The sequence below is a fragment of the Miscanthus floridulus genome, chromosome 19 (genome assembly GCF_019320115.1).
Source record: "Miscanthus floridulus cultivar M001 chromosome 19, ASM1932011v1, whole genome shotgun sequence".
NCBI lineage: Eukaryota > Viridiplantae > Streptophyta > Magnoliopsida > Poales > Poaceae > Miscanthus > Miscanthus floridulus.
Window position 1 is genome coordinate 30,370,979 of NC_089598.1, and position 25,927 is coordinate 30,396,905.

A 25,927-nucleotide genomic window follows, 5' to 3' on the forward strand; every position below is an offset into this window, starting at 1 on the left:
AGCCATGATGTAGTAGAAGTGACATCAATGGATTTGAGCTAGATCCGCCCTGCCTAGAAACACTTGGTCCGGGCGGCAACATACCAGATCCGCGTGTTCTTTTTGTGAATCTGGTCCATTGTGCCTCCGCCGTACATCTCGGTTGTTAGAATCTTGAGCGCCATCGTGGGTGGATGGTGGGGGTGGAGGGGGGAGGGCAGGAGCTCAGCAACAAATTAAAAGGTCCTATCGTCTCCATCCTCACAGCCAAACGGGTCTCGCCCAGGCTAGGAGCAATGCGGGGTCTCTAATCCTTTTTTGTCGGTTCGACACATTTTTAAGTTTGGAACATATTTCGATTAGATAATGGCTTCATTAATACTCATCATTCTAAAAATTTCACTGTTCTCAATACGATATGCAGCAGCAACTGAAAATACAGTGCCTCAATCTAATGTTTCCATGCGGTGGTGTCCTACAGTGCCGTTTTCACCCTTCACTTGCGTCAGTCAACAAGCTTCAACCCCGTGGGCACGTCCTCGCAGTGCCGCACATGCGGCACGATCTCGCCGGAGTCATGTCGTCGCTTGCAGTCGTACGACGGCGCGATGTGAAAACACGGCTCCAGGGACAAGTCCCTGCGGCACCAGCCGTGCCTGTGCCCCGCTGTGCCGTTGGCCTGTTTGAGCAGGACCCACGGCCTCAACCCGGCGAGTCCCTGCGCCACATAGCCGAACGTCGACTTGCCGGTGGTGACCAGCATGTCCGTCAGGCTTAGCAAGTAGATCTCCGCCCAGGCCTTGTACTCGTGCGACTTCACGCCGTAGTGCTGGTACTCCTCGTGGCTCGGCTGGTTCACAACCACCACCTCGCCGTTCGCCGTAGCGTTCTCCCAGTACATGCCCTTCATCTGCTCGTAGTACCAGGCCTTGAGAGAGGTGATCACGACGGCGCTTGACTTGGCACCAGGCGCGGTTGCCGCCGCCGCCGCCGTCGTTGTCACTGTCACGGCTGGTTCTTCCGTTCCCATCAGTCCCGGGAGCAGCCCCTCCTCCTGCGTGCACTTGGTGATCCTGTCCAGGAGCTCCGGAGACTCCGGCTCCCAGGGAAAGACGCGGACCTGGATGCCGACCCGGCGCTGAGCCCATGCCAGGTTCGCGCGGTAGTAGCGCGTGATCAGGCCCCAGACATGGTTCGTGGGGTGGAACAGGTACCGGCCAAGGTGGTGGAACACGGCCTCGCGCTCCGGGAACAGCATGTCGAGCTCCTCCTGGAACGACTTCACGAAGAACAGCCCCGGCACGATGTAGCTGTCCGTCCTCATCACCAGCCACTGGAAGCTCGATAGCAGCCGCTGGTCGTCGTCGCAGAAGAACAGCTGGTCGTAGTCGGTGTGGTTGTAGTCGAGGTGAATGTACGCGAACGCCGGCATCTCCGCCGCCGCCACCGGGGACGTCCTGAGCACTCCGTTCTCGCGCATCTTGCCGTACCGCTCCGGCGTGTCGAAGCCGAAGTTCCAGAGCGGGAAGCTCCAGGGCAGCAGCCACGTCGTGTCGGGGAATGGCTCGCAGAACAGCTCGCCCATCTCGTTGCTGGGGTCGACGAGGAGCACGCGGTCGGTGAGGAGCGCGTACAGGAACGCCGACGCGGCGGCGAGGATCCGGTTCCCCAGCCCGCGGTAGGAGACGGACACCAGGTACCTGCACTCCGGGGAGGACGCGGCGTTCTTGCCGGACTTGAGCTGCTCCACTGCGCTGGAGTAGGCGGCGGTGCCCGGGCCGCACCGCCTTTGCAGGGCTTCGTGCCGCCGCAGCTTGGAGACGAGGTACTCGGAAGGCTGCCTGCCGGGGTTCCGGCGGTACATGGCCGATTGGTACCGGCTGTGGCACGACTCCTGGTCGAATCCTGCCACCAAGAGCCCGCCGTGAAGCCTGTCGTGCGTTGTCCTCGTGTACGGGAAGGAGAAATCGTCCGGACCTGCAGACCGTTGCATGCAAAAGTTACTGAGTATAAAAATCTCTGCTTTCCAAAATGCAGGGAAGTAAAAATTATAGTAGTCTCTCGCGCTTAGAAGGCCGCCTGAAGGAACTTGCGTTGAGGGAAAAGTTGGTTACCTTGCCGTAAGCCGGCCATGGCTGTCCTAACCCAGACCACCGGCGTGCCAGTGCTGCCGCCGAGGAGGATGACGAGCGTGGGCACGGTCATCACGAAGGCGGTGAGCAAAGCGCTAGCCCCCCAGTTCCATCGCTTGCCGTGGGCAGTGAGCATGCCGTTCATTGACTGAGCTGGGGGAAGCTTCCTCGGGTCTCCTCCTAATCCTTATTTCGTGCAGCGCCCTCGCAGTGTCCCGATTCTCTTGTAGTGCTGCCTGCTGCGACGACTTCGTGATCTGGAGCTAGCTTCGGCCTCGCGGCTTGACAAGTGTGCCGCCAATGGGCATGGGCACGATATGCCATGCATTTAGTGCAGGTCAACTCTATTATAGGCCCTGTTCGACAGGACTTATTACTACTGTGTCTGATTTGTAGGACTGATTTGTTGTGAGATAAAAACACTGTTCCATAGCTAAAAAAGCAGAGTTGATTCTGGCTGATAAGCTCAAGCGAACGGGGCCTAGTCTATCCGCGTTTGTGCTGCTGCCCGTTTCAGTATGCGACTCCGCAGTAGAGATCTTGATGAGTTGGTTTTATAATCCTCTGACATACAATGGGTTTCTGTTTTGGGCGTAAAATATACCTGCAGACAGCAGCTACCATAGTAGAGCTATACGTTAGCACTGTATGTAATCGGCCGGGTTTACATCAACGCCAACTATACTTCGTGATTCCAATTCCATGTCCTTGGGATCAGGGTATAACAATGTAGGAGTAAATCAATTGACTGGTCCGTTCCATTTGCAGCTAGCGTAGTTAACTGCCCAAGAACAGAAGAAGAAATCGTGGGTCAATGTTTGCCGCTGGATGTCCTGGCATCTACCCGAAACTTACTCCATTTGATTACTCCGATCCCTTTGTTTCCTTTGGAAGAACTCCAAGAACTTTGTCGTTTCTGGGGTAACATTGGCTCTAACATACTACCAATCCCACCCCGGTACCAAAATATTTAGTTAGACTGTGAATGAAGAGAAAAGAAATGAAAAGATGGGGCAGAAGATCTAGAAACCTTGAAGTTAGCAGTTACCTTACGCCAAATAACTTTTCTGCTCTTTCAAACGATGAAATATTGATAGACCTGTTATAGTACGGGTGTTTCTATAATAAACAAGAATTTTCTCTCTGTTGATTTGTTGAAAGAGGGAAGTAGCTAGCTGAAACACAGAGAGCGTCAAATCAAATGAAAAGGAAGCTGTAGCTACCGATCTCGATCCTTTGGGCTTAACCTAAATCTCCTTTGTTGCTGGATTGAGTACAAAAGAAGAGTCATCTAACGGCCCTGCTAATCGGCGAACATTCACTGAATTGGAAACCAGTGAACAATCTGACCAACCCCGTGACTTTTTTATGGAAATATTTGTTTCTGCAACGTTCTATTTTTATAAACTTACAATTTTTATTTATAATAATAATATGTTGCGGAAAAGTTATCATCACATCTTCTTATGGTAATCTTTTCAGTACATTTTTTATATAATTTTGTAGACAAATTTGTCAGGACACAACTTTTCATCGTGGCCCTTTATTTATAAAAGAGAGCTTACATATTACTCATAATGTTACTATAATGAGCAACATGTTGCTTTCTGGGGTTTGCTAAAAAAAAAGTTGCTTTCTGGGATCGTGCTTCATGGCTTGCTCTGAGTTGTAGTTAAAAGGCCCGGTTCATAGAGGCCCAAGGACCAAAATATGGCATCCATGAGGTCTATATGTAATTTGTAGGGACCTAAATGTAAACCACAGCCCCACTATAGGAAAATATATAAATCGACACCTCCCTCCTCCTTATAAGAGGGGCGAGAGAGCATATGGATCATATCTCCTATAACAAACACTCATTTGGATGTAAGCTAAAAAATAGACTGGGTCGTTTGGATCCTAGAATTAAATTGTCTAGAATTTGATTGGATTCTAGCATTCTTGTTTCGATGTACATAGAATCTATTTTCAAGACTAAGGGGTCGTTTGGATCCTATAATTAAATTGTTGTCTTTCGTTCCTCTCTCCTTCCGCCTCGGTAGAAACACAACTCTTTCTCTCTCTATTGACACAGGAAACACCACCCCACCTCTCTCCATACTACAAACACCTCTCTCATCACAAAATAATACAACAAACATAATATAAATTAGCACAAGCTGAGATATATAGCTACCAAAACATACACTTAGGTGCATCACTTAACAACAATGTAACACAGAAGTACAGTTCATCACTTGAGAGAAAAGAGCTAACCTCAATGCATTCTTCCCAAAAATGGGTTGTCCTAATCAGCCGAACAAAGCAGATTCCATTGACATCTTACAAAAAGTTATTAATCTAGAAGCAATGCGAAAGAAAGAAAAAAAGCAACCCACACGCACTAGAGAGTATGTAAGGTCCTAGAGTTCTCTGACAGAACTTAATAGAAGCTGCAAAATGCGATAAAACTGAATAAAATAGAAAGAGCAGATGCTGCATGCCCAAGAACACCAAAAGGACAGAATGGGATCTCCAAATAAATCTAGCGATCTCTCTAGAAATATAATCTCTGCTACTCTATTTTTATTTATATGTCTTGGTGTGTATTCCTAGGCCCTTTTTGGTTCTAAAAATAATTTGTGACTGATAATTCATATGCCTAGCTATTAAATTCAAATGTTATATTATAATGCATACCAAGACATGCATATGTATGCAAATGCTAGTGGAACAAGCATGTCAGTCCATCAGTGAGTTATATTATAATACATTAGAGACCATGCATGCTTTCATATATATCTTCTGAAGAAAAAAGAAAGTCAATAATGTCATGAACTTGACTCGAATCCATAATGAATTCTATTTTCGATAGCACACAATGAGCCATTTTCTACTATGTTAGAGACCCTGCTAGCTACATAAAAGTTTGGAGAATCTAACGCAGAAGCATGCATATCAAAACACTGCATTTCAGACATAGGACTAGCAAGCATGAGCAGAATCTATGGGGAAAAAATTCAACATATAGACTTCAAGATCTATAGCCAGGAACAGACTGAACACTAGACTGATGGTGTCCCACCTCATAGGATGACCTCTGCCCTTCTCATTGTCCAAAACCATATCGACATGCAACGCGAGTAGGCATTGCATCCACAAACCAAATCTCCATCAGATCAATCAAACACCCTCCCATAAGCAAAATATCCCCAAATCAGTGCATGGATGCTTCTAGCCCTAACTCACCAAATGGATCCCTACAAATAACGAGAATATCTGAGGAGCCCAATACTTGCTAGATGGAGAACCGAGGCAGAAGGGCTGGTTGGCAACAAGACAATGCGGATCTAGCCAGAAAATAGACCATGTGGAGCAGGAGACAACAAGGAGACGAGATGGGAGGTGGAGGATGAGTCTGCAAGGGGCAAGGAGCATACGGGATGGGAGGTGGAGGATGGGGACGATGTAGTCATGAGACTTGGAAACCCTAGCCGCCATGGCATTGTCGAGGGAGGCTAGAGTAGAGAGGCATCAGGACTGGTGAGGGAGCCGAGTCACGAGGAGGTGCTCAGAATCCTTTTCTGTCTGAGAGCCCGAGAATCTATTCTAGGTGTTCAATTTGGCCTGTGAAAATAGTTGGAATGTCATTTTCTGATTCAGTAGGCAGCCAAATTAAACAAGCCAACTCAGGAAACCAATTCCAATTCAATCCGTTTCCGTAGATCCAAATGGAAAAAAAGAAAAGGACAAGCACGGTCATCGCTTTGCATAAAGGATGTTGATTCGTATTGTACTAAGGGCCTTGGACTTCTAGTTGGTTTTTATTTTGGGCTTCTATGAACCCTTGGATCTCGCCAAATACAACCTCCTATGGTCTAGAGAGGACTTTTGGCTCATTTGTCATTACGCACTTGCTGGCTCACATACTCTATATGTTCCCATATCCTCTCTTTGCCTGTGGTAATTCCTCAATAGATGGCACCCACCATGCCTCATCTCAAACTAACAACATGAGAGGAAGAGAGCGAATAGGATCCTTCCATCCTCATTTCCTCGTCCTTCTCACATCTCTTCTATTTCATAGAGGTGGAAGAGGGAAGTGAAGCAGATGGAGAAAGGCGGTGATTGCTAGCAATAGTGATGCCAGAAGAGTTGTTTGCGCAGACAGATAGCAGGGTGGATGCCCGCGCAAAGGACAGGCGGTGCCTTAAAATATTGACTACCCAAAATCCCCTCTTTGATCAATGGAATTGTATCGTTAGGTTGTGGATTAGAGTAGGGAAGTCAATTTAGGTATGTTTGTTTTGGTAGGTGCATTTATTTGCATTTGGGTTGGAGTTTGGTTGAAATTCCATTGTTATTGTGTAAAATAGTGAATAATTGCAGTAAAGTTCTTCAAAATCATTTTTTGTAATGTAGGAGATGGTTTCGATTTGTTTAGTTTGGAGGAGCATCACGGGAGGGGTGTGTATTGGAATTGGAGAAAACATAGCCTAAAATGATGAGAAATACCGGTCACATTTATGGATTGGTGATTTTGTGGGCCAACTAGGTTATGAGGAGAACTCATCAACATTGAATATATATTAGTTGCTATTATTGGGAAGAAGGTGAGAATGGAAGATTCCGTTTACTAGGGCTCGTTTCCGTAATAGTGATATCGTTTATGACCGTTTTCGACCATTACCATATTTCTACTTTTGATTTTTTTTAAATTTCTTTCAGTACCGTATTTATGTCGTTAGTAAATAGTTCAAATGCAAATATGGTGAGTTTCTGATCGACCGGGAATCGTTTATCTGCATACTAAATATTGTAACCAATCATTTCCGATCGTTTTCATCCCTAGCTGCTAGGCAAAAAAGAACTGATGGTCTAAGAATTGTGGTTTGTGACAATGACACGATGGTCATGGTTGTGATTTATAAGGTCCATAACTTGGTGATTTATATTGATCATGATCATCATATCACTGGAATAACTAGGTTGACATTATGATGAGCCCTATTGTAGAGCTGCCTAAGGTGATGAGTCCAATAGAAGGTGTCCATTGTGGAGAACAAAGGAAGAGAAAATTTGTATATCTTTTACACTAATCTAAAGACTAAGACTAATGATGTGCATGACCAATGTGTAGATGGTAGTGAGGGTATTATATAATAGTGTAGAACCAATCATGAAGATGACTCTAACTTTGTGGATAGTGATTATGAGATGGATTATGGGGTTGATGACCTATTTGCTGACAATGTTGATGCGATGTTTTGGATGAAGGAGCTTCTATGGGCATGAAGATGCACAAGTATAAGAAAGCAAGAGCCAGCAGGCTGAAGGGACAACATTCTGAGTTTGAAGCACAAGGATGATGAAAAATTGTCAACAGATGAATAATGGCTACAATTACCTCATTGAGATGATGGAGAGCCAACAATCAAGAGGTTCAAATAGTTTAGGGGAGAGGACTGAGTCAATCCATCTTTCAAAATAGGGCAAACACTTGCAACCGTAGAGCTTGGGAGTTTTTATTTTTAATCCTTTTTAATCAATATTTTAATAATAACCACTCCTAAAAAGAAATTGCACAAGGTAGCCCTTTTGGTTGCGCCAGCGTGGCTGGCGTGACTGCACCACATTGTCGTGCCACATGCACCAGTGCAACAAAGGGAGCCACGGTGGCGTGCATGTTTGACTAGAGCTGGCATGGCGGTGCATGGGGCCTACCCTGTCGCGCTAGTGACTCTGGAGCGCCAGCCCTGTCGTGCCAGCCCGCCTGGCGCGGCACGAACATATAGGATTTGGCCAACCCGGCCCACTTTTCTTTCTCTCGCTCTCCCTCTCCTTTCCACCGCATGCCTAGGCACCGCCGCCGCCACCGCCACCCTGCGACCCCAGCTGCCTGCGCCGTCTCTGCCCACGCCGCCGGTGAGTTGAGGGGCTGCTCCTACTACCCTCTCTCCCTGTCCCTTTGTGCGGCAGGGGAGCGGCGCCAAGGAGAGCAAGCCGGCTCCCGGGTTCCTCGGAGCCTTGCCGTGGCGGCGCCGCCATCAAGGCTTCCCCCAGTGCGGTCCGTGACCTCCCTGCTCTATGGATTCAAGTACACTGCCAGGTTGATCTTCCCCCCTCTTTTCTTGATTTCTTGCCTCATTAGTTGCATGACTAGGGTTAGGAAATTTGGGACATTATGAATGTTTTTAGTGTTGGTTGTTAGTATATGATGCGTAGATTAGGTTTAGGATATACTCTGCCCGTGGATTGGACATAAACTACATGTTGCATGGACGTAGGTAGTTGATGCATGGAGGATTTAGATCGGTATGTTTGTTGCCTTTGTTGACATCACTGTGAAGTTTGTGTTATTTAACTGCATTACTGAACTGATATGATTTATTTTCGAAACACGTAGTTCATGTGTTGTTGATGTGTTTGTACGTATTTTGTAGATGGATTGGTTAGTGCGATTATTTCATGGTGGCAAAGTGAAAGGAAATGGGGAGTTCGAAAGCATGCACAAACATGTTGAGTTCTTTAGTGGACCTCCTACCTTTGATGCTTTGGTTAGCAAGTGTCGGGATAAATTTGGGTGGACACTAAGTTTGAGAGGCAGATTTGACTGTGGGAAGGAACGGGCACATTATGTGTTGATGTCTTTGTCATGTGAGGACGAATGGAAGAATTACATAGAGGTTGTCAAGAGTAGCAGTGTTAGGTGCTTGGAAGTTGTTGTGGAGAAGGGGTCTAGCCAAATTGTGGTGGCTATGGACAATAGTGTGGATGTGAAGCCCGTAGAGAACCTTACTCAAGATGAAGAGTTACAGGTAGTTGTCGTTAGAGAAGTTGATAGGTCATTTGAGCCCATTGCCTTGAATGATGATTTCGATGAAGAAACGTTTGATGAGGACGATGGCAACGGAGATGGAACACATGATATGGATGACATATCCTAAGGATTGGAGGATGACAAAGTTGATGTTGCCACCGCGGACGAAGATGACTTGACTTCGGGGCCAAGTACTTTGGATGATGTGTTGGAGGACGAGTATAGGTCTGAGCCTAGCAGCGAGGACGAAAGTGATTGTTGTGAGGGAGGGTTTCCAGATGCAATAGGTGTCCTAGCTGATGGGTCATTGAGAATGGAGTACAATGACGTCGAATTGAGGCAATTTAAGGCTATCCATGTGGAGGTACCCTCGGTACCAAATTTCATGGACATTAGTACGGTTGATGAGGCAATATGTGACACCGGTTTGACGTTGTTGGCCGATGAGGTACTAGATAGTGAGGAGGTGGAGATTAAGAAGGGAATGGTATTTGATACGTTGGAGCATCTCAAGTATTTCCTGATAGATTATGCCGTTAGGTTTCACAGGCCGTATTATGTGAGCCACTTCAATAAGAACAAGAGGTACATGGTGCTTTGCAAGCATGGATGTCAATGGGGTCTATGGGCTCGGAGGCTGAGAAATGAAAAGTGAAAGATTCATAATGTGAGGCAACCTCACACATGTCGATCTTCGAAGCCGAAGGGTGTGCACGCCCAAAATACAGCCCGTTACCTTGGTCGTCGTCTTGTTGGCTCGGTTAGGGCCGATAGTGACACATCTGTTTCAAGCTTGATTGAGACAATATTTGGGTTCACTGGTTATAGAGTGAAGTACTCAAAGGCATGGCGTGCAAAGCAGCATGCTATAGAGTTGCTATGGGGCGATTGGAAAGAGGCGTACAACCAAGTTCCTAAGATTCTAAGTGCCATGAAACACTTCAATCCAGGCCTTAGGTGGTATCCTTATGTGGGTCACATTGTCACGGATGTGGATGGCGTTCCGAAGCATGTTCTGCAGAGAGTTTTTTGGTGTTTTGCTCAGTCCATGGAGACCTTCAAGCATTGTCATCCCTTAGTACTTGTTGATGGTACCTTCCTAAAAGGCAAGTATAGGGGTGTATTGATGATTGTCGTTGGAGTGGACCCGGACAATCAACTTGTCCCTTTAGCGTTCACTTTGGCTGAGGGTGAGAACGACGACAGCTGGGATTGGTTCATGAAGCTTGTGAGACTAAATGTCCTCCGTTCATCTCGGAACATATGCATGATCTTAGATCGGCATCATGGTCTCCTGACAGCTGTGAAAGAGCATGTAGATGGATGCCCTCCTCTTGAGCATCGATGGTGCATGAAGCACTTTGCTGCCAACATATGGAGGATGCAGAAGAAAAAGGAGGTAGTGTAGAAGTTGAAGTCATTGTGTGGGTGTCGAACGAAGGAAAAGTTCGAAGACATGCTTGTGGAGTTACATAAGGTCCTCAATGCTAGGGCAAAGAGTTGGCTAGAGGATCAGATGCCTCAAAGGGACAAGTGGGCTCTTGCATTCGATGCCGGAGGTCTTCGGTATGGCGTGATGACTACTAATTCTTCAGAATCATTCAATAAGGTGTTTAAGGGTATTTGTGCAGTTCCCGTGTCAGGTATTGTGGAGTACTCATTTAGGAAGTGCTACAAATACTTTGTGAATCGATGGAACATAGCAAAGTCATCCAAAAACAAATGGGGTAGAGCCAGTAGAAAACACTTGGATCTCTCGGAGACGATAGCTTCCAACCAAGTGGGGGAGGCCTTTGGGCCATCAAGGTTATTCTACAATATCAGGTCAGCCGGAGGAACAAACTTAGGGGCGAGAAGTACGGTGGTAGGAATTATAGGGTCGACCTTGACAAAGCGGAATGCTCTTGTAACATTTAGCAACTCTTCCATGTGCCTTGCTCGCATGACATCACAACTTGCAGATGTAGGGGTCTAGACCACGAAAGTGAAAAGTTCACGTCTCCTTTTTATCTCATGTCAAACACTCTCAAAGTGTGGGAGTCGAGCTTCGAGCCTTACCTAGATCCGACACAATGGCCCGAGTACTATGGGTTGGATTATGTTCCCGACCCGGAACTTTTGAAGACAAAGAAGGGTAGAAGGAAGAAAAAGTGGCTCCAAGGAGTTATGGATGCATCAAACGGGTATGGTGAAGATATGTATGGTTTTGGCGACTTTGATGAGGCACCGGGGAAGGTTCGTTGCTCCAAATGCCACAAAATCGGTCATACCGCTGCCACACATAACAAGCGTAAGAATTCAAAGAAATTAAAAACACAGAACGGGAGTACTAGTGGTTCTAAGGTTAGAAAGGTACATACATTCAAATATGTGTTGCTTATATATTCCATGCATTTGTTCCTTTCTTTTATACCATTTAGCATGTTTCATCTACTTTTTCCATTTTGTAACGCTGTCTTATGTTTTTCACAATTGCAGCATGGTGCACCCACACTACCCCCGCACTACATGGTAAGCATTTCATTTCAACTATGCCTTCACGCAGCTTCACTTGAAAAGTACATGGTAATGATGATTATGCATGTACTCTAGGCAAATCAGCTAGCTCACCTTTCCAATGAGGCCGGAGTTTACCTTGGATGTGTAGGAGGGATTGAGAATTCATACCTTGAAGAATTTGCGAAGGTAATGCCCCTATGCCTATGTATTTTCCTACTCACCTGGAATGACATGTAACCACTTCTCATTTCACATGACCATGGTTGCAGAAGGTGTTGACATCCTGTCAATGGATGGCTCGCAAGTTGAGTTGCATGTGAGCCGAAGATGTACAAGTGCCACCTCCTGGATCCCACCAAGGATGACAAACCCGTACAAGCCAAAGGGTGGCGATTGACAGACCGGAGAGCTCCCGTGCAAGACATAGGGATGAGGAAGACGACGACGATGGAGGTGATGATGACATCGATGATCCAACTTATGAGCAAGATGAGCTGACAGGTTCCCAACTTGTTGATGCTCCTCGAGGTACACAAACTCAGGTGCGTGTGTCATCATCAAGTACTACATGATTTCTGATGGTCCTCTGGCGATACAAACTCCCAATGTTGTATATGTTTTGTGTAGAGTTCATCCCAACGCCCGCGATGAGGTCAAGGACAAAATGTGCGACGATGTGCCCATGACCGCTCTGACATCGACAGTCCTAATCTCCAACCAACAAATCCAGGCTACCGACGTCGTCCTCGAGAGCCTTTCATGCCTAACCCTTAATCTCAAGCATGTTTTGTGAACTATGTGCTTCTTTTGTTGCCTATGTTGGTCATGGTACAACTATGTGGACTATGTGCTCATTTGGTGGACTATGTTTGTCGTGTGGACTGTGTCAACTATGTGGACTAAGTTCGTCGTGTATGAACTATGTGAACTTGATGTTATATGCTACGTTGGTTGTGTATTATTTGTCAACTTGTGACCCATGTTGGGCATCTATGAACTATTATATGGTATGTATCACGTGTCAATTGTATTTCTGTGTTAAGAAGTGTGGAAGAAAACAAAAAAAATGTTTGCAGGCCTATTGCACTAGACATGCTGGTGCGACTGCCATGATGTAGCACTGTGCAAATGACTGTCACGCTAGGCTAGGCGGCATGACAAACCTGTCCCACCAGAGTTGGTGGCGTGACAAGGCTGTCACACTAGACGCAGTGGCGCGATGAGGAGGCACCCCCTAGGCAAAACCAAACTGGTAACGGGGGCTCACTAGCGCGACAGTGTCGCGCCAGCTGTAGTGGTGTGACAGCGTCATGCCACTGAGAGTGGTGTGGCAGTGTCACACCAGTGAGCCCTCAGCACCAGAGTGGTTTGGCCTGGCCGGCGTCTCCTCGTCGCGCCAACATGCCTGGCATGATAGCCTTATCGCGCCACCGACTCCGGTGCGATAGGCTTGTCGCGCCACTTAGCCTAGCGCGACAGTCCTAGAAATAACATGCCCTACCAACCTGCTGCACTCTCTCGTCTCATGCATCCACATAGGTCACAAGCCACACACATGTACACACACTCTCTCCTTTCAAAATCTTTGAGGTAGTATTAAACTTTTTGTTTGCAAAGAGATAGAGATAAGTAGAGTGCATCAAGCGTACTGTAGGAGTAGTGCATAGCCAGCAGCAGCAGCCAACAAACACTGTGGTGCGCTCTCTCTCTCTACGTCATTAAAAGTGAATTTTATTCATATAGTATTACACACCATAAGGAGTCAGACCATAACAAGTTCGAAGCATTACACACGATCAGGAGTTTGAACCATTGTTCGTACAACTCAAGGTCATCATCATCATCATCACTTACATAAGTGTTCCATCTAGCATATACAACCACTACTACTAACACTAGTCTTCCATCTACCATGAACAAGTACTACCAAATGGCAACCCATGGCCATTTGCAAAATATGTACAGATCCTGCTGCCTTTGCACAAAAGAAGCAGCGCTATCGTACCAGTCCTCCATCTACCATATACAAGACCTACGTAATGCCAAACCTATTGGCATTTGCAAAATATGTAGTGCACCTTGTCAGCATCGGTTGAGAGGAAACACTACTCATTGTCCTCATCATCATGTTGTCATCGTCCTCCTCCATGGGTGCGGGGATATGGCCATCGTTCGTTGCAACATCGGGGACTACAAGAAGGAAATAATGTCTCATTGCCAACAATTGTAAGAAGATGCACAAGTCAAAACAAATTTTGAAATCAATTACTCACATAAGCGACGGATATGCCTGTGGAAAAAGGCCATCTCCCTCGCATCCTCGGCCTCCTTAAAGTCGTTGGCCTCCTTGTTTTGTCACCAAAAGCTCATCAACTCGGCCTCATTATTGTAATAATTCAGCTGTCGACCGGTCACTTGAGGAAAGTCCTCTAAAATCCTGTTACGGGTCTTCCATGATGGCATCTTTACCCCGTACCTCGTCCTCACCTCTATCTGCTTCTCCTCCTGCATCCAACGCTTCCAATCTTTTTTGAGAGGTGAATGTATCTTCAGCCTCTCTAGTAACTCTCCACGACCAGGGAAGTTCTCCCAATTGCATGTCCTCCCCACCTAAGCAAACACAAAGCAATGAGCAAACAAACAAGTGGCCTATGTTAATGTAGTAACTTCAACGGTTCAGTCAACTCACCCATAACTCAGACGACCCTCCATAAGCATTGCCACAGTAGTATACGTATCCTAGCTCAGACGGAACAACTCCTTCGCGAGCCTTGCTGCCACACTTGCACTTACACTCCGGCATCTTTATGCATGGCCATGGCTTAATGCCCGCTTCAAACTCCGCAAATTCATAGTCAGAAGGCCAGTGCGATTTAGGTCCATAGTTGTACTCCTCAAAGTCACAAGATGGGAACCCTCTCTGCAAAAAACAAATGTTTCAAGTGTAACATTGTATGTGCAAAACACATACAAGCTTAGAGATAGATTGCTTTCATGACAACGTACATAATCTGGCAATCCATAGCGATAGAAGGCAGCGAATGCTCCATGTTGGCTGGGAGTAGTTAGTAGCACCGACACTCCATAGTTGCATTTAGGAGGATTGGCTAGACGGCACAAAGCAGCGACAACCTTCTCTGCCTCTGTCATTTCCGGAGGGTTCGGTGGCGGTGGAACCCAACAAACAAATTCAGAATATGGAACGCTCTTCCAGAGGTCATAAGGAAACAACATAATCGACGGATCGAACATTTCATCGCCGTCGATCCACTGATAGAAGCTGCATCCCTCTAGGTAGGTATCAAGTGTCGGGGGACGACGCTTAAGTTGGCAACAGTAGAAAGCATGCCCAGCTGACGCGGGATGCCTTGACTGCTTCACAAATGCCGGTAAACCATAGTAACACAACGGTGTTGGCTCTGCTGGTAAGAAAGGACCGATAGTACCATGATCCTTTGGATGGTACACGAATTGGTTGTTATTTGGAACCGCCATTGAACCTATTACAGAGTAGTTGAACAAAGCAAAGTTATCAAAACATGATATGAAACCCTAGACACAACCTCATGGACTTCAAACCATCTCTGTATATACACAGTCCAACCCATCCATACATCTAATCAATACAAATTAACTTCAAATCACAAACTTAGAGGTAACTTTATTTAGCATAGGCCAAGCTAGACACTGTCCAAATATTGCATTCAAACCCTAGAGCAGTGCCAACCACTACCAACCGTCTAACATCTAACAATGGAATCCTAATAATACGCGTGATTAGGGCAACAATGTATCAACTAACAAAGCAAAAGCCAGTATTGCACACAGCAGTCAAAACCATAGCAGTCTAGAACCATCAACCACACAAAAAAACAAAAGAGGATGAGAGAGGCATACCTCATGCACTAGACCAAAGGAACCAAAAATCCAAAACCAAACTTGATCAAAGAGAGGTAGACAATGAGAAGAAAAAGAAGAGAGAGAAAGAGGAGAACCGAGGTTCACGCCCTTCTCACATGACTGAGGGAGTGAGGGAAAGAGAGGAGAAAGCAGATAGGCCACGCGGCCTTATAACATCCTGTCGCGCTGGAGTCGCTAGTGCGATAGGGTGGGCCCCACGCACCGCCACGCCAAGCCACGCCAGCTCCGGTCAAACATGCACGCCACCGTGGCTTACCTTGTCGCGCCGGTGCACGTGGCGCGACAACGTGGTGCAGTCACGCTGTCTGCGCTGGCGCGACCAAAAGCGCTACCTTGTGCAATTTTTTTTAGAAGCGGTTATTATTAAAATATTAATTAAAAAAGGATTAAAAATAAAAAAAATCCTAAAGCTTGACCTCCCTACTTCCCTAGCCTGACCGTCATCTTCATTTGCACGCGGCCAACGGCGGCCCGCCAACTGGCTGCTCTGCCCCTGCATTAACCTCCTTTGTTTGGCCGGCATGCCACTTCCAAGCCACCTTCTAACGCCACAGGGCGCAACCACTCCTGAACAAGGTGAGCATCATTGGCACGAGGAGAGCATCGATTTCTTGCGCATGTAATTAGAAGATGTAGGGGGAAAAAAATCTGTCTAGGTGATATTCTGTTGTTTTGACCCTCCTGTCAACTAAATTTTTTCATGCACTTTACTATCTCGTAGCTATATTTACACTGTCTTATTACTATATTTACAATGATTTCTGCAGAGTAATTTATTGGAGGTGTAATTTGAGGATAATACAAATATATGTCAATTTTTTTAGAAAAATTATAAATTATTTCTATAGATTGCAGATATGAAATAAGTATATGTCAAATTGTTCACAATTTTAGAACAAATTACAAATTGTTCGCATATTGCGATGGGACCCACCCTTGCCAACATTCCTTTCCTTCCCTTCCCTTCCCTTCCGTGAAATTGCGGTGCAGATCTGGTATTGCAGGCTCGAGCGCACAACCGCGGCGTCCCTACCTGGCCGCAGCTCGCCGACTCGGTGCGCCGCCGCTTCGGTGCCCCGACGTGCGGGCCGGGAACAATGCGTTCGACGAGCTCATCCAACTTCAGTACACCGGCTCCATCGTGGAGTACTGGGACGAGTTCCTGAGGCTGGTGGACAGATGCGATGGCGTGACCCAGCCGCAACAGGTTGCCTTCTTCACCACCGGCCGCTGCGATCCGCTGCGCGCAGTACGCACGTCGTCGTCGTCAAGCAGCTCAGCGCCGAACCGTGCCCAAATCGGACGGCCCAGAAATCGGTTGTCCACAGCCGGAAAAATAACCGGTTGACTTTTAGCATATCTCAAAAAAAAAGTGTGAAAGTGAGGCCGCGTTTGGTGCGGCTCTCGGTGCTCTAGCTCCGGTTCCCAATACACTGTGCAACAATGTTTGTACTGTAGCTGGCAAAAAAATGGCTCCATCTCCCCTAGAAATTAACTAGAAAGAAGAGGAGCTCACATTTGGAGCTTCTCCCGGCCTCCGCCAAAGTAGTGCTACAGTGCCAGAGTTGGAGCCGGAGCCAGGAGAAGCCCCTCCAAACATGCTCCGAACCTTGTTCAGTAATGAAATTGAAAAGAAATAGCTCCGATGTGGAAAAAAGAACATCAAACTCATGTACTGTTACTTTAAAAAAATGTGAAAGTGAAAAAAACATCAGACTACATCGTGCTGTCACTTGGTATATCTCAGACGTGTCCGAAGCTATTCATTCGCACCAACAAGTTTCAGGCCCCCCCCCCCCCCCCCCCCCCCCCCCCCCCCCCCCCCCCACCCCCAAGGGGAAGTCGGGGCAGCGCTGGACGTGTGGCACAATCTTACTGGCATCCAGCCATTGGTCCTGCCAGAGGTTGTAGTTCGGCGGCTGGAAAAAGCACGGCTCCATTGACACGTCCCGGCGGCACGGCGGATCCGGCACCACTGTGCCGTTGGCCGGCTTGTACATCACCCACGGCCTCAGGCCACCGAGCCCCTGGGCGACGTACCCGAACGTGGACTGGCTGGTGGTCACCAGCACGTCGGTCAGGCTCAGCAGGTAGATCTCGGCCCACGCCTTGGTGTCGTGCGACTTGACGCCGAAGCGCTGGTACTCCTCGTGGCTCGGCTGGTGCACGCTCACCACCTCCCCCGTGGCCGTCGCGTGCTCCCAGTACATGCTCCTGATCTTCTCCTGGTACCAGGGCTTCAGGGACGTGACGAGAACGGCTTTAGACTTCTTCTTGGCACGCGACGCTGGCAACGTCGCCGGCTCTCCCGCGGCGAGCACTTCCGGGAGCAGCTTGTGCTTCTGCGTGCACGAGGTGATCTGCTCCAGGATCTCCGGCGAATTCGGCTGGCCACCGAAGACGCGCACCTGGATGCCGACGCGCTGCGTGGCGCCCGCGAGGTAGGCGTCGTAGTAGCGCGTGACGAGGCCCCAGACGTGGTTGTTGGGGTGGAACAGGTACCTGCCGAGATGGTGGAGCACGGCGTCGCGCTCCGGGAACATCTTGCCGAGCTCCCCTCGGAACGCTTTCGTAAGAAACAGCCCCGGCACGATGTAGTTGTCCGTGCTCATCACCAGCCACTGGACGTGCCGGAGCAGCCTCTGGTCTTCGTCCCAGAAGAAGTTCCTGTCGTGGATGCCGGCGTCGCTGTGGAGGTAGACGTACGCGAACGCGGGCAGCTGCACATCGGCGGCGGCGGCGTCTGCGCCGCCGCCGATCACCTTGTTCTTCAGCATGTTCCCGTAGGTCTCGGCGGTGTCGATGCTGAAGTTGGCGTAGCTTGCCAGCGGGAAGCCCTCCGGCGGCAGCAGCCACGTGGCTCCGAGGAACGGCTCGCAGAACAGGTTGTCCATGTCGTTGCTGGGGTCGACGAGGACGACGCGGTCCGTGAGCAGCGCGTACAGGAAAGCCGACGCTGCGGCGAGGATCCTGTTTCCGAGGCCTTCGATGGGCACGGTGACTATGTACCTGCACTCCGGCGACGCGACGCTCTTGCCGGATTTCAGCTGCGCAAGGGCGTTGCTGTAGGCGGCGGTGCCCGGGCCGCACCGCATTTGCAGGGACTCGTGCCGCCGCAGCTTGGAGATGAGGTACGTCGAGGGTTGCCTGCCGGGGTTTCGACGGTACGTGGCGGATTGGTACCGGCTGTGGCAGGATTCTTCGTCGAAGCCGTCAACCAGTAGGCCGCCGAGAAGCCAATCGTGGCGCCGCGCTGACGACCTCGGCTGCATGGCGAGATCGTTCGAACCTGCAAACAAGTGATCTCAGAAACAAACAGGACTAAGGATAAAGGCCAGACAACTCAGTTTACATACGTGCGAACGCATCGAATTAATTTGACCTTTGCGTAAGCCGGCCACGGCAGTCTGAATCCAAATCCCCGGTGCTCCAAAATTGCTCCCACTGAGGATGATGACGAGGAGAGGCACGGTCATCACGACGGCAGCGAGCACGGCACTGACCGCCCAGCTCCGCCGTTTGACGTTAACGTCGACCAGCAGCTTCGCCATCTCCGCTTTTCGACGGACACTGGAGCCTCTTCAAACTACTGCAAGTACGTGCTCTGCTGTTCCCTTCGGACACCGTGCTACGCCATACCAAAATGCTTCTTGGCTGCCGGATTGGCCACGAATGTTGTGTACGTAGTATATTATTGCGAAGCAGATCAACCACAAGTCTGCAATAGCAATCTGCATGATGCAGCAACCTCGAATCTCAAGGACTAGTATACTCTCATTTTACGTTTGGAGTCCTATATATAACACTATAACAGTTTAATATGGACTTTGAGAATGCTGCTACACTTCAACATGGAGTCTATGCAAAAGCTACATGTGAAATGTCTTCGTTACCACTAACTCTGAAAAAAAATATTGAACTCCTAGTAACAAGTCGCGATTTTTTTTTACAGTATTTTGTGCGAACACAAGGTTGATATGTGCCCTTGTAGTTCGTTTTGTGATGAGTGATTGTCAACGTGATCCACGACCTAGGTTGAGTTTATGAGCTAACCATGGCATGAGTTGGGTTGTGCGACGTGTATCTTGGTTTGTGGTGTGCAAGTGTGGAACTCAAAGGCGGTGATCGCGGTGAGGTGAAGATCAAGTAGGGACGTACCGTGCCGATGGACCGGGAGTGGTGAAGGACGAACGTGAGGCTTGGACTGAGGGACCAAAAGGCCAGGTGACCAGCCACGGTGACTGACATCTGGGACATCGACAAGCGCAAGTGTACATGGGAGTGACCGTGTTGACCGAGTCAATACGGCGGACGTGTGAGTTGAGCGGGGCTCAGGAGGACTTGGCGGACGACCAATCAAGGACGGCGGTGACATGTGTCGAGCGGCGGGGGACGCGTATAGAGTACACTACTCGCGGGCGGTTTGGGGGTTTGGGCCTCAAAACCATCGGTGGCCAGTTTCACGGGTTTGGGCCTCAAAACCCGAGCGGAGGTTCCGAGGAGGAACGAACGACACGTGGTGGCATCGAGGAGTACGCGTCGAGGCGAAGCTATCTCATGAAGGGCGCGGTGGCCGTCGGACGAAGATTATCTCGGGTTGGACCATAGTGCCCTCGGGTTAAGTGGTTCGACTCAAAAATATCTTAGGGCAAAACTGGGATTGTGTAATAGCCCTGTTAAATAGGATGGGTGAGCTCCCATCTCCCTCACCTCTTTCATTTTGCTTCATCCTTCTCTAGGTTTTCCCCTCTCCTTAGGTTTTCTTGTGAGAGGTCCACAAATTGAATAATTTGTGTAAGAACCAAAGATTGCAGAGGGAATGGAGGCCTAACCTCCTCGTGTCCTCCGGGATTCGATTTGTGAGTTGTTCTTGTGAGTCGCGTTTGTGTTCTTCGCGTTCTTCCTTTCTCCCTTCTCTTATGTGGTTCGATTCGTCGTTTTGAGACCGTTTTGATTCGTTCCTTTTGCACTGAGATGAACTAGGACGTGAGTTGAGCCTTTCCACCGAGGGGTTTTATCTAATTCCTCACGAGTTCATAGATTAGGGTGAATCAAGCTCTAGTGTTGGAAAACCGTTGTTTTTTGGCTTCAAGTTGGGCGATGATCTCCTAGAGTTAGCTCACCTATTGCCCCATGTGGTTAAAATTTGGTTGCAATTGGTTTTGATTTGGTCGTAAATCGGGATTTTCCTTGCTTCAGGCGTTTTTCGGGCGACTTTGTTTGTGCTGATTTCGTGACTCGCGGACAGTCTGCCCCTGACCCCCGGACAGCCCGTTGTTACTGTTCACTTCACGAGCAGAAGGTCTTCTTTTGGTCGTGTTTTGCTGCTCTGAACGCTGGATAGTCCGGGCCTTCCAGCAGACAGTCCGAGGCGGCTGCTGAAGCATGTCCAGAACTATTTCAGCAAGTTCGTTTTCTGGTGTTTGACTTGCGGACAGTCTGGGATTCAACCGCGAATAGTCCGCCGTTCTTCTTTCTGCCCAGGTCAAAACTGTTTCTCATCGTTCAGTTTTCGGGAGTTGAACGCCGGACAGTCCGGCCCTCAACTCCGGACAATCCAGGACCTGACCCACGGACAGTCCGGGCTCCCTACGGCAGACAGTCTGGGCCTGTGTAGATTGTGTTGTTTTCTCTCGTTCTTTCGAGCACTTGTTTCTATCTGTTCTTGGTTGATCCGTTGTATCGTTGGTCATCGCCAAAGGTCCCGAGCCATCCGTTGGCTTCTGATCATCCGTTCTCTAGTGCCTTTGCTCTTGGATCATGATTTTGGGACAGTGGCTTAAAGTTTCGAAAGAAATTTGAGGCTCCCATTCACCCCCTCTGGTCGCTGTTTTTTGTCCTTTATTTTGGTCGGTGGCTTTGTCTCCTTAGCGTTGGGATGCACTACAAATCAACGGGAGATTGTTAGTACTTCGATTCTGTCATCAGACCTTTAATTGCAGTGCATAATGGTCAATGGACGTTACTATATAAGTTTTGGCTCCTCTAATTTGACTCGGAGGCCTTAGATCCAATTTCTGCTAGGGATTAGGGATCATGGTCTATGGACTTATAGTACTTAGGTGAAACAAACAACCAGTTCATTTTTTTTAGATTTCGCAACCTAGCTTGACATTTTTTTAACAACAGATTTAATCTTTCACGGGTTGATCATCACAATCTTGCTAAGATCAAAGACCATGATCACACAAAGAGATATTATCCTTAAAAACAAGAAACTTAGGAAAAATTGCTAAGCATTCTACCAAAGCAATCCTAGTTGACACTCAACAAGAGAACCTGCATACAACAAGGTAAGAAAGAGGTAAACAAGAAGTAATGCAAGAACTAGAGAAAGGCAAAGAGACAACTGAATTTTTTTTCCGTGGTATCGGGTTGTGTTGTCATAACACTCTAATCACGTTGCAGCATTGAAGAGTCACCAAGACTCAGTTTAGCTTTCGTTCACTAGTGAATGCCCAATCTCTACCATGGAATGGTAGGCTTCAGGACCATGTGTTAGAGCCTCCTCTACCAGAACTCCACCGAGAAACTTCACTAAGTCCTCCACTGGTCCGTCTAGGTATTGACAATCATCAAGAGTAACAAGTATTCAACTTCAACTTAAAGAAAAAACTCAACCAAAAACACACCGAAAACACTCTAGGGCAACTCTCAATCTTAACTTCTTTGCTTGGATGACCGTTTATACGCACCAGGGATAACACTTATATGGACGGTGAAGAGGCTACGAGCAATTGCAAAAAAAATTAACTGGCATAGACACCACTGGATGATCCATCGACCACGACTAACCTGATATGTGTTAGAATAGGTTAAGGTGAAACTTAGTTTAAGTTCCATATTAGACCATGTTTGGATGTGCATTTATCCACTTAATCCGTATGTGCTAGAGTGGGTTTGAGGTGAAACTTAGTTTAAGTTCTATCATAATCCACTCCAATACACATCGAGGGACAAAAGTTTCATTTCCTCCTATCCTGCATCACAAATTAACGGTAAATCTTTATCACACTCGGTGTGTTTGAGTTGCTCAGCGCGCTTGATCCGGTGGCCGTCGATCCTGCGCTGTGAATGGACGTGATGGTACCGGTGAAACGCACCAAGCGGTTGCGGGGCCCGGGGTGGCAAGGTGGTCGCGGTCGGGCGCCTTCCTGGGACCGCGCGCGGTCGGTGGAGACGCAAGTGCATGCTGCTGCGACCATGCGCGGCCGGTGGAGTGCATGCTGCGTGGCCGATGCAGAGCATGCTGCTTTGCAGCAGTTGCAGTGACCAGGTCACGGTCACATCACCTGTTCTCTTGCCACCCATGCATGCAGATTCAATCGTTTAGTACGAACAGTTGTAAATTCTGTGTTCAATTGTGTAAATTGATTATTCGTAGATGAGTATGGTCAGAATTACTCGAACATCTGATTATTATTTAGCTTTTTTATTTTATGTATGTTTTATTTGGTTCCCTTTTGAAAATTTTCAATTTAGCTTCTATAATCCGGCTAATTTTTTCTTTTTGTTTGTTTAATATTTTTGTACTATTTGAATAATTTTTTTGGTTCATTTGATCTGGATCCAATGGTCATGATAATCTGAGTGTTGTATGGATGAAAAACACTCAATTTTTTGTTTCTATTGTCATTCGGGTGTTTTAGGTGCCATCCACGCTAGGGTGTCACATGCCCCTAGAACACCCGAGTGCTGAGCAGACAATCCCCAAATTAAATGTTATGAGTAGTTTATGAAACAAAAAAGTTTAACTATGCATTACAGGATCTTGTTTGGTTCATCCTCACAATTGACTCTACATGATATCACACGTTTAGAAATAACAGGATAAAACTTACTATTCAGATTAGCCTTATATTGAGTCCCCTTGGGACATCCTATTTGTTCCGACCAACAAGTTTCAGCCCCCAGCTCAAGTCGTCACAGTGCTGGATGTACGGCACATCCTTTGAGATGTCTGCTGCCCACTGCTTCAGACGGCAATCATAGCTCGGTGGTTTGTGGAAGCACGGCTCGATGGACACGTCCCAGCCGCACGGCGGATCGGGCACGGCAGAGCTGTTGGTAGACTTGTACAGCACCCACGGCCGCACGCCGCCGAGCCCCTGCGCCACGTAACCGAACGTCGACATGCCGGTGGTCACCAGCACATCAGTCAGGCTCAGCAGGTATATCTCGGCCCACGCCTTGTGCTCGTGTGACCTGGCGCCGGAGCGCTGGTACTCCTCGTGGCTCGGCTGGTGCACGCTCACCGCCTCGCCGGTGACCGCCGCGTGCTCCCAGTACATGCTCTTCAGTTTCTCGTAGTACCATGACTTGAGCGAGGTGACGAGAACGGCTTTGGACCTGGCACGGGACGCTGGCGACGTTGTCGGCGCTCCCGTGGCCAGCACCTCCGGGAGCAGCTTCTGCTTCTGCGTGCACGAGGTGATCTGCTCCAGCAGCTCCGGCGAGTTCGGCTGGACGCCGAAGACACGCACCTGGATGCCAACTCGCTGCTGCGCCGCCGCGAGGTAGGCGTCGTAGTAGCGCGTGACGAGGCCCCAGACGTGGTTGTTCGGGTGGAACAGGTACCGCCCGATGTGGTGGAACACGGCGTCGCGCTCCGGGAACATCAGGTCGAGCTCGTCCTGGAACGCCTGCACTAGAAACAGCCCCGGCACGATGTAGCTGTCCGTCCTCATCGCCAGCCACTGAATGCGCCGGAGCAGCCTCTGGTCGTCGTCGCAGAAGAAGTAGTTGTCCTCGACGGTGGCGTCGTTGTGGAGATGGACGTACGCGAACGCAGGCGGTCGCGCCGTCGAAGCATCGGCGGCGACGCCGCCGCTCCCGATCACCTTGTTCCTCACCATGTTCCCGTAGCTCTCGGCGGTGTCCACGCCGAAGCTGGTGTAGTTCGTCATCGGGAAGCCCCGCGGCAGCAGCCACGTCGTGTCGGGGAACGGCTCACAGAAGAGGTCGTCCATCTCGTTGCTGGGGTCGACGAGGAGGACGCGGTGGGTTAGCACCGCGTACAGGAACGCCGACGCGGCGGCGAGGATCCGGTTCCCGAGGCCGCTGTAGGAAATGGAGACGATGTACGCGCACTCCGGTGACGCGTTCCTCTTGCCTGACTTGAGCTGCTCCAGGGCGTTGCTGTAGGCGGCGGTGCCTGGGCCGCACCGTCGTTGGAGAGCCTCGTGCCGTCGCAGCTTGGAGATGAGGTACGCGGAGGGTCGCCTCCCGGGGTTCCCGCGGTACATGGCGGATTGGTACCTGCTGTGGCAGGATTCCTCGTCGAAGCTGTCGATGACTAGGCCGTTGTACAGCCTATCGCGGTGCGCGGCCGTCGGATGCAAGGAACCTGTCACAGGTCATGTCAAAAGCGGGAAATGGTGGGAAGCGCCTACATGCTGTTATATTACTATTTGTTCACTAGTTACAGTTCGTAGAATAATATGGATGAAACTTCTCTTGGCAAAATATCAATAAGCTTCGCATGATTTGATTTCAAAACAATTTATGAACAGTGATACATTCATTCCAAATAACAATCAATATCAGACTGAACCACACGAGTAGTTTCTCTGTCCACATTAAACTTTTTTTTTAGTGGACGTATCTCCGCTGCCACATCATGATCCTTCCGACCTCTCTCTATATATTTTTTTGTAGTGTAGTCTTTCTCTCTCCCTTCCTCCCTCCCACTCCTCTTCCCCACCACATCCCAGTTGTGTCTCCATTATCAAATCTGATACCACTCGTGACTACGAGTATCTCACCCCTATTTCTTGACCACCAATCAAATATTATATACTATTTAGAGTTAAATGCACCAGGGATCCATTAACTTATGTGAAGGTTTCAGTTGGGTACATCAACTTTCAAAGTGTCTTTTTGGGTCCATAAACTTTTAAAATGGTTCACTGCAGTCCATACCTATTTATTTAACCTTAAATTCAAAGCATATTTATAGAAAACCCCTTCCCGCACCACGTCACGTACGCGGACGGCTCTGTGGCGCCCGCTGTCGCTGCTGCGGGCGCGCTGGCCAGGCCCATGCTGGGGCAGGCGCGGCGGCCGCTCCCGAACGGCATGAGCTGCATGTGCTGCCCCTTGGGGTCGACGCCGGCCCCCGCGCCGCCGGGCATGAAGCGCTCGGGCAGAAACTGGAGAGGCTCCTCCCAGCACCACGGCGTCCAGCTCCGCGCGCAGCTTCTCCATGCAGTCCAGGTGGTTGAGCGCCAGCGCCAGCGCCCACTCCACGCTGGTGGCCGTGGTGTCGGAGCCGACCGTGAAGATGTCCAGCACGAACGCCTTGATGTTCTCCCTGGTCAGCTTCACCTCGGCGTTCACGTCCTCCGCCGCGTCTCCTCCTTGCCCGTGATCATGATCTCCAGCAGCGCGTCGAACTTGTCCCGCACCTCGCGCGTCCTCCGCGTGAGCCCCTGCAGGTCCCATCCCCGGCAGAGCCCCACGTAGTCCTCGACGTTGAAGGCCCCCACGAGCTCGGCGACGTGCTTGGCGCGGTCCCTGGCCGCCTCCGTCATGTGGCCCGGCAGCGCGCTGGCCACCATGCGCATGATGGTGTTGTTGGACATGCTGATGAGGTGGC

The 25,927-nt window shown here is 48.9% G+C and overlaps 4 protein-coding genes across 4 annotated transcripts; all 4 read right to left on the bottom strand.

Moving 5' to 3' along the window:
• Positions 1 to 484: 484 nt before the first annotated feature.
• Positions 485 to 2,273, bottom strand: LOC136525204 (galactoside 2-alpha-L-fucosyltransferase-like). Its single transcript, XM_066518195.1, has 2 exons — positions 2,094 to 2,273; positions 485 to 1,956 (listed from the first exon to the last, which is right to left on the bottom strand). The coding sequence occupies exons 1-2, from the start codon at positions 2,254 to 2,256 to the stop codon at positions 485 to 487; spliced, it is 1,635 nt and encodes a 544-aa protein (XP_066374292.1). The 5' UTR covers positions 2,257 to 2,273.
• A 14,816-nt stretch (positions 2,274 to 17,089) lies between these two features.
• LOC136525202 (galactoside 2-alpha-L-fucosyltransferase-like) lies at positions 17,090 to 18,881 on the bottom strand. The gene is made up of 3 exons (XM_066518192.1): positions 18,713 to 18,881; positions 17,165 to 18,619; positions 17,090 to 17,124 (listed from the first exon to the last, which is right to left on the bottom strand). The coding sequence occupies exons 1-3, from the start codon at positions 18,879 to 18,881 to the stop codon at positions 17,090 to 17,092; spliced, it is 1,659 nt and encodes a 552-aa protein (XP_066374289.1).
• Positions 18,882 to 23,113: 4,232 nt separating this feature from the next.
• On the bottom strand, positions 23,114 to 24,662 carry LOC136529178 (galactoside 2-alpha-L-fucosyltransferase-like). The gene has a single exon (XM_066522258.1). It carries the CDS (start codon positions 24,573 to 24,575, stop codon positions 23,211 to 23,213), a length of 1,365 nt encoding a protein of 454 aa, XP_066378355.1. The 5' UTR covers positions 24,576 to 24,662; the 3' UTR covers positions 23,114 to 23,210.
• A 609-nt stretch (positions 24,663 to 25,271) lies between these two features.
• Positions 25,272 to 25,913, bottom strand: LOC136525810 (cytochrome P450 93G2-like). Its single transcript, XM_066518671.1, has 2 exons — positions 25,669 to 25,913; positions 25,272 to 25,527 (listed from the first exon to the last, which is right to left on the bottom strand). Exons 1-2 carry the CDS (start codon positions 25,911 to 25,913, stop codon positions 25,272 to 25,274), a joined length of 501 nt encoding a protein of 166 aa, XP_066374768.1.
• Between the last annotated feature and the right edge of the window lie 14 nt (positions 25,914 to 25,927).

Bases quoted from the DNA above. Each gene is read 5' to 3' on its own strand.
- LOC136525810 (XM_066518671.1), bottom strand. From the start codon at position 25,913: ATGTCCAACAACACCATCATGCGCATGGTGGCCAGCGCGCTGCCGGGC. The intron at 25,528-25,668 runs GTGAACGCCGAG...TGCATGGAGAAG, and splicing joins GAGGAGACGCGGCGGAGGAC to CTGCGCGCGGAGCTGGACGC.
- LOC136529178 (XM_066522258.1), bottom strand. From the start codon at position 24,575: ATGTACCGCGGGAACCCCGGGAGGCGACCCTCCGCGTACCTCATCTCC.
- LOC136525202 (XM_066518192.1), bottom strand. From the start codon at position 18,881: ATGGCGAAGCTGCTGGTCGACGTTAACGTCAAACGGCGGAGCTGGGCG. The intron at 18,620-18,712 runs GTCAAATTAATT...ACTTGTTTGCAG, and splicing joins CGTGGCCGGCTTACGCAAAG to GTTCGAACGATCTCGCCATG. The intron at 17,125-17,164 runs TGGGGGTGGGGG...GGGGGGGGGGGG, and splicing joins GCGCTGCCCCGACTTCCCCT to GGGGGGGCCTGAAACTTGTT.
- LOC136525204 (XM_066518195.1), bottom strand. From the start codon at position 2,256: ATGAACGGCATGCTCACTGCCCACGGCAAGCGATGGAACTGGGGGGCT. The intron at 1,957-2,093 runs GTAACCAACTTT...AACGGTCTGCAG, and splicing joins CATGGCCGGCTTACGGCAAG to GTCCGGACGATTTCTCCTTC.